We start from the raw sequence: 7,920 nt of genomic DNA, 5'->3' as shown, positions 1-7,920 counted from the left end.
ATGCAGTACTCAAAACACACATGCATTATTGATTTAGGTTTGATTGTATACCCTCATCACAAAAATGGCCCTTGGGCAAGTGAACAAAAAGATTTATTGAGAAAACTATGTGAAATCATGGCATAAATGAAAAAGTTAATTTAGATTTTGTTAAAGGTTGTGTTATAGACTAACTGCAGAGAACGGGGTATATGGCTGCCTTAGTGGCTCTTGCCAGGAGCATTCATTGGTCATGATTTGGAAGGTGGAGAAAATTCATTGTTGAATAGACAAATATTATATAATAGCTGCACTAGATAACCCAACACTGTTGGGAGCTCTCAAAACTATCCTAACGAAGCTCCTGTATCATTTGGGGGACCCCCCCTGAGCCCTATCAGAGGAAGAGACAGGTCTCAATCCCAGAATTGGAGATTATAGAATAAAAAGTGCCAATCATTCAATTTCCTATAGACCTCTCCAAGATTCTGAGGAGTTTAAATTAAACCATTTGTTAGACTCTCTAAGATCATACTGTTAAATGAAAAAAAGAAAGCCTGATACCAAAGAGACTGAAATAAATGGAAGTGCAAAATAAAATATATTTCATGTTTGATTTTATATGCATAAATATTTCTGGAGGAAACCAGCAACTACACATTGTGGGGGAAGGGTGACAACTAGGCAGATGCGGAACAGAGGTGAGAGGAAGACTCATCCTATACATTATTTATAATTTACAATTTTTTGAACCACGTCAATTTATTACTTACTCAAAAACTAAGTAAATTGATGAACATTTAAAAAAATACTAAATGAACAAAGGAAAATTTTGTTTTATTTCTCCCCTATTTTTCAGTTTTTTATTGAAAACTTTTTTCAGCTTCATTGAGGTATAATTGACAAATAAAAATTGTAAGATATGTAGAGTGTACAACAGGATGATTTGATATACATTGTGAAAGGATTACCCATGGAGTTAATACATCCATCACCTCACATGTTTACCTTTTTTTTTTTTCTGAGACCATGGAAGTTCTCTTTTTAGTAAATTTCAGTTATATAGTACAGTATTATCAATATAAGTGTCCATCCATGAATGAATGGATCAAGAAAATATAGCATAGTGTGTGTGTGTGTGTGTGTGTGTGTGTGTGTAATGGAATATTATTCAGCGTTATAAAAGAATGAAATCCTGTAATTTGTGACAACATGGATGAACCTAGAGGGCATCACGTTAAGTGAAATAAGCCAGACATAAAGAAATACTGTATGGTATCACGTGGAATCTAAAAAAAAAGTGAAACTCGTAGAAACAGAGAGTAGAAAAGTGGTTGCCAAGCATGGAGGAAATAGGGTGAGGTTGGTGAAAGGGTACAGACTTTCAGCTGTGAGATGAATAAGGTCTGAGGATCTAATGTATAACGTTTGTTTAGCTTTCACAGCCAAGTTTAGCAAGCTTATTCAGGTGCTGTTTCCTTTCCTATATTGCAGCTTCATCGGCATCCTCGGAACGTAGAGGAAGAAACCAAATATATTGAACTGATGATTGTAAACGATCATCTCATGGTAAGATTTGCTGAATTTTTTGTTGTTCGGACTTGTCCGTGCCTAGGGTAAAGCGGGTGGCTGCAAAAATGTGTTTAAAAGAAAGAAGCCCATAGGTAAAGCAGTAACCTAGAGAGGGTATCTGTGTAAGCAAACATATTTGTTACCCATCAACAACTTGCAAGTACTTAGTTACTTAGGTAAAAGTAACTAACAAGTGTTTTGTGAAGTTCCAAAAATATTTCTGGCACTCATAATGTCAAGTCTTTGGATTTAATTGATTTATATGGGGCCTAATATCTCATCCTACTGAAATGGCAAGGTTTAAAAAAATGGCAACTTCCATTTTATATTCAAAAAGTCAGTGAGGCACTAATGATGTGACACATTAGTTTGCAATGTACAGCTTTATCCTAATAAACGAAAAACATTTTTTTTTCTATTTATGTTTTGTTATGTAGTGAGCCTATATAGGAAAGCTTATATAGCCAAGCAGTGAAGAATTTTAGGATAAGAGCCTAGCAAAACTTCCATTTTTGTTGAGTAAATTATTTTGTCAACTCACTTCATGTATATATTCAATCCGTGGGCATGTTGCAGTCGGTATGGTTATAGTCACAGCACAGCAGTGTGGTACAATGCTAATTGTTCCATGTAACCATGGTTTTGAACTGAAAACCATCTGGTGCACATTGCTGAATTGTACTTAATTTCAGGTGCAAGTACATTTGGATTTACTTTGAATGATTTATTTGAGGGAAAATGTGTCATTTATTTACATAATTAAACAAGTAATATCAATTTTAATAATTTTTCTTAATGATGATACAATCAAGATTGAATGCTTCTTCCTTGTTCAGGCTAAGACTGAGTTTTATCTTTCTACCTTTTTGAATTCAGTGAATGTTTCTGCCCCCTGAGATTTTTTTGCAAAATAAGAGTAAGTTGCAAACACATAATTTTGGACATTTTAGGATATCGCAAATTCAGATGTCTGTAGACATCTTTAGGCAGATAATGCAAATAAAGTGAACCAGGTATAAAACAATAGGGACGGGTGAGGCCTGTGTTGAAACGTAAGTCACATGGCTTGTCCAATGAGAGCAGCTGCCTCTCACCACTTACCAGTTATTACCATGTGGGAGTGCTAATTTCAAGTGAAGCCAGAAATCGGGTATTATGTGGCATTTCCTGATTTTTAAATTGAGGCCTAACAGAAGATATATGTGATGCATATGTAGCCTATGAGCTACCTCTTTTGTGACCCGTTAGGGCTTTCTTCTTACTGAATAAGTCTTGTAGAACTTATAAATGTTTATACTTTTAGCAGTAGTCACATCACTTTTTCTGACTTTGATGTACTTATATTTGTATGTTATGTAATTCATAGATAACTGTCATATATTTTATCATTTTGAATAATCCATGACAGAAATAAACTTGTGAAATGGATGGAATGGGTATTTTTTACTTTACCTTACAGATGAGTAAACTGAGGCCTCCAACTTTTAAGGACCTTGCCTCAGACTGCACAGTATATAAAGGATTAGGTCTCAATTCTTAAATTTTTATAGACCCTTAGAGATCTTGCAATTATACCATGCTTTCTCTGCTGATTTGCTGATGACTATGAAAGCCCTTCACTTGTTTTCTTTTGCTTTCAGTTCAAAAAACATCGGCTTTCAGTTGTACATACCAATACGTATGCAAAATCTGTGGTAAACATGGCGGATTTAGTAAGTATCAACCCAATTCAGTATTGTTATAGAGGAATTTTATCTCCTAATTACTAATAGAACAGATAATGTGGTTCTTCTATATTCATGACCCTAAATTACACTTTGACCAAGGTGTCCCCGTAAGTCCCTGGTAACCTTGCAATTGACTTGATTGACTTTGATCTCTATCTGGGAAGGTGATAAAAGGAAATGCTCAGACTTACCCACAGATTTATGCCTGAAATTCCTTCCTTTATTTTTCACATTGGAAAAGAAAAGGTTGAGTCACAGCCCCTAACAAAGATACTATGTACTCCACCAAGAAACAGTATAAGAGTTGTGCCTTTTTCAAGAGTACCTGGTGCTATGGGAATGATGCAACTAAATATAATAATTCTACTGTACCTACTTTTCCAAATCTTCCCATGACAAAGCAGTGCCAGTACCTTCTCTGTGAGTTTAATTAGGGCCAGTTTGGTGGTATAGAAATTGTTTCCTGGAGAGTGTTTTTTTTTGTTTGTTTGTTTTTAGCTGAGCCATCCTGCCACCTGTTGGCAGCTCAGCGACAGCTCAGCTCGGGCCGGGAATCGAACTGCTTTTGCTCAGAGCTCACACTCTTGAGCGAGCTCTTAACCAACTGAGCCACTCTGCTGGCCCTCCTGGAGAGGCTTGATTGTTCCATTTTTGCTAGGGGAAGTCAAGAATGCATGAACTCTTTGTCCAGGTTCCAGAAAATAGACTCAGGGGGAGCCTTGAATAAGGGTACAAATATTTGTCCAAAAGTGATGTTTTGTTTCAAACAGGTGTTCTGTTCCTTGGGTATTACTTGGTAAACAATTTGATTCTGTTACTGAAGGCAAATGCATGTAAATTAGAAAAACAATTACCTCCTTAAAAACAGTGAAGTTTCTTACATTTAGCTAAAACTCAAGTAGTTTCCATAAAAGGAGCTTTGTAGTCCTGTTCATAAATCATTTTATTTTACCACAAGTACAGCTGGTGTGTTTGTTTTGTTAATAATTCTGTTAATATTCTATAGATATATAAAGATCAACTTAAGACAAGGATAGTATTGGTTGCCATGGAAACCTGGGCAGCTGACAACAAGTTTGCCATATCTGAAAATCCACTGATCACCCTACGTGAGTTTATGAAATACAGGAGAGATTTTATCAAAGAAAAAAGTGATGCAGTTCACCTTTTTTCGTACGTAACTTTTGTAATGATTTATTGCTTTTTTTGGTTCCATATTGTATGCTCTATGACTTGTGACTGAGCTATATACATTTTACTGCATAACGCAATTAGTACTTGACAAGGAAGAAGTTTTAAAGTATAAATTGTTTGAAATTGTCATGAAAATTTAAGAGGTTTAATTTTGAGTTATTTTATTATTGCATGTGTATTTAATTTCTCAAGAGATTTAATCAGAGCATTTACTGAGTAAATGTACTATTAATACTCATAGAGTATTCTAAACAGAGTAATTACATTCTTGAAAGTTTCTGTCTTTTAAATGTTAATATTATTTTTGCTTTTGATTTAAGATGAGAGCTTAATATTTTCAGAGTTTACCTTTTATTTTTTCTTATGCCTATATGTTTAAAACATTTTTTTTAGTAACGTGCATATTTGATGTAATAGCAAGTTATATATTGTAGCACTTTAAAAATCTATCACCTAAAGTCAGAGCTGTTGAAGCAAATTTTAAATGGAAGTAAAAGAGTACATTTTTTGGTAACTTTTTATTTTTATGAAATTTCAAATTTACACAAAAGTTGCAAGAGTCCTGCAAGGAAATACCCTATGCCCCTCACCCAGATTCATCAGTTGTTTACATTTTGTCCCATTTGTTTTGTTTCTTTCCTTCTATCCTTCTTACCCCTTCCGTTTCATTCACCCATCTATCAGTTTTTTCCCCTGAACCATTTGAGAGTAAACTTGGAGACATTTACTTATTGGGCCTTTACTACTAAATACTTAAGACATTTTCTTACTATAGTAAATGATTAAAAACAGAAAATGTAACATTGATATAATACTTTGTTCTATAGTCTATATTCAAAATTTACCAATTGTCTCAGTAATGTCTTTTAAATTAATTCTCCCCCCCCACCCCCAATCCAGGATACAATCCAGGATCACACATCACATTAACTGTCATGTCTCTTTAGGCTTCTTTAATCTGAAAGATTTCCGTAGCCTGCCTTTGTTTATTTTGAGCTTAACATTTTTGAAGCGTGTAGGCCAGTTATTTTATAAAATGTTCCTCACTGTGGGACTGTCTGATATTTTCTCACTATGAGATTCAAGTTATGCATTTTTGCCAGAAATACCACAGAAGTGATTTTGTATCCTTCTCAGAGTACATCTTATTAGTACTTCTTTTTTAATAGGTATAATTCTCTTGAAGATATTTATTATGTGGGGAAACATCCCTCAGAAACCTTTTTATTTGGTTATGCGTGTAAACAATTTTCACATTCCTCCCTTACCCTAGGAATATATAGTATACGAATGTTATATGCATTGAGAAAATTAATACGGTAAATTAATAATGAGAGGTGCTGTGATATTTGAACTGTGAGCAGTAAGTATTTTTCATTTCCTTTTCTGAAAGGGGAAGTCAATTTGAGAGTAGCCGGAGCGGGGCAGCTTATATTGGTGGGATTTGCTCGTTGCTGAAAGGAGGAGGCGTGAATGAAGTAGGTGTGAACATCTGTACAGTACAAAGTGGTATGATGGCTGAAAATGCTTTCCTAATATTTAAGAGATAATTTCTCAGTATCCCACAGTTTCCAGATGTTAGGTTGTTATATTAACATCCAATGTGGTTACTGTAAATTACCAGAGGACAGAATAGGGAAATAATGCAATATCTGATAATTCTGTTCGTGTTCTACTTAGAGTGATTTCCAGATTTAGCTATTTACAGACTATATAAAGAAAAATCTTTACTTTTACCTTCATTGACAATAAGGCCCTGTTTTTCACTTTGATTTTCCAGAGGATTGGGTAATTTCCAGAAACATTGACTTACTACCTAACAACCAAATTAGAAATTCTCTTCCTTCTTTGATATTTGGCAAATTTTCAGAGAAAAACATAGACAGTCTTTTCAAAGAGTTCCTTCTACCCCTAAGGAACTAAGCCTGATGGAGGTGATTTAAGAGAAAAATACTCAAATCTTTTGGAGGCTATGTATTGAAAAAAATATTTATAGGTCTTCTCAAGTTTCTTTTGGCCAAAGATCATCACTATTTCCTTTTTACTCATAACATCCGTTTTCTGAAGCCGTATTCTATTCAGTTTGGGGAAATTTCAGAGTACAAGTGGACACACAAACATGAGCAAGTTCCAAATAATTTGCATATTTATTTTTATCTTCTTATTATCCAAAAACCTGGTCTAATTATATGCAAGTACTAAGTTTTTCAGAAAAGTCACTGGTGAACTTTGGACTCAGAATTAAATTTAAGTTTCCAAACCCCAAATTTGATGATTCCCTGTTTTCTGGTTTTCACTATAAGACTTAAACAAACACGAATTTATTTCTTCCCACATCTTTCCAAATGCTCAGTAGTTATTGTGTCTGTAAACTGTGATAAATAAAATGCTTAGAAATTACTTGTTTTCAATTATATTGTGACTTTTTCTCTGGCCCATCTTAAATAAAAAATAATTTGCACTTACATGTATTTATTTATCTTTTTTTGTTTTTCAGTTTGGGAAAACTGATTTAATGGCAGTTACACTTGCCCAGTCCTTAGCCCATAATATTGGTATTATCTCAGACAAAAGAAAGTTAGCAAGTGGTAAGTTTAAGTACATGTGTGGTTTAATTATATTTTAAAAAGACTTATCTGTAAAATATTTTCAAGAATGAGATTAATTAATTCAGTTGCTTGATCAGAAGAGTTTGAGGGATAGTATAAGATAAGTAGCCAGGGCACAAAATAATTTTTTCAAAAGTAATACAAGGTAATATTTACATTACAGATGAAATTTTCTCCATGCGTAATAACTATTTAAAGCTATGTGATGATAAATTCATAGTTGAATTTAACCAAAAAAAGGACAAAATAAGCTCAGTTTGGTAATTTTAAATGGTCTAAGAGTCATAGGCATACAGTTTTAAGGCATACTGTTTTATTATGGTTTATTTAAAACATCTCTTAGTATGGCCACAGAGGTAGAATTTACCTGCCAGGCCAGATCAGGACCTGATAAAGGGGCTTAGTAAAATATGGACCTAGTAAAATATGTTAGGTTTAGCATCTATGAAGAATGTATTTTTCCCAACTTATTCATGAAGAATGGTTAAATGCTATGTATTTTGAGTAAGTTAATTATAACAACACTTATTTTATTGTTTTAATAATAAATATTATAAATATGATTGTTTATATTAATAACTATTACCATTTATGGAGTACCCGTTATATGAGAGATATTTAAATGCCAGTATTTTATACATCTAGATGCTCATTTAATTCTCTAGATCAGCGGTTCTCAACCTTCTTAATGCCACAACCCCTTAATATAGTTCCTCATGTTGTGGTGACCCCCAACCATAGAACTATTTTCGTTGCTACTCTATAACTGTAATTTTGCTACTGTTATGAATCATAATGTAAATATCTTTTTGTTTTCCGATGGTCTTAGGCGACCCCTG

At 33.8% G+C, this 7,920-nt stretch overlaps 1 protein-coding gene across 1 annotated transcript in view; it reads left to right on the top strand.

Annotated features, from left to right (window-relative positions):
- ADAM22 (ADAM metallopeptidase domain 22) overlaps positions 1–7,920 on the top strand; it is an 86,051-nt gene that overhangs the window by 13,550 nt on the left and 64,581 nt on the right. Inside the window, exons 5-9 of the mRNA XM_019630350.1 lie at positions 1,474–1,548; positions 3,192–3,263; positions 4,285–4,451; positions 5,866–5,950; positions 6,970–7,070. Of these exons, the coding sequence (XP_019485895.1) occupies positions 1,474–1,548; positions 3,192–3,263; positions 4,285–4,451; positions 5,866–5,950; positions 6,970–7,070 (500 nt within the window). The remainder of the gene's footprint in view (positions 1–1,473; positions 1,549–3,191; positions 3,264–4,284; positions 4,452–5,865; positions 5,951–6,969; positions 7,071–7,920) is intronic.

Source organism: Hipposideros armiger, unplaced genomic scaffold (genome assembly GCF_001890085.2).
Source record: "Hipposideros armiger isolate ML-2016 unplaced genomic scaffold, ASM189008v1 scaffold_902, whole genome shotgun sequence".
NCBI classification, from domain to species: Eukaryota; Metazoa; Chordata; class Mammalia; order Chiroptera; family Hipposideridae; genus Hipposideros; species Hipposideros armiger.
Note: the sequence above shows the minus strand (reverse complement) of the source record. Positions and strands in the feature narration are given on the sequence as shown.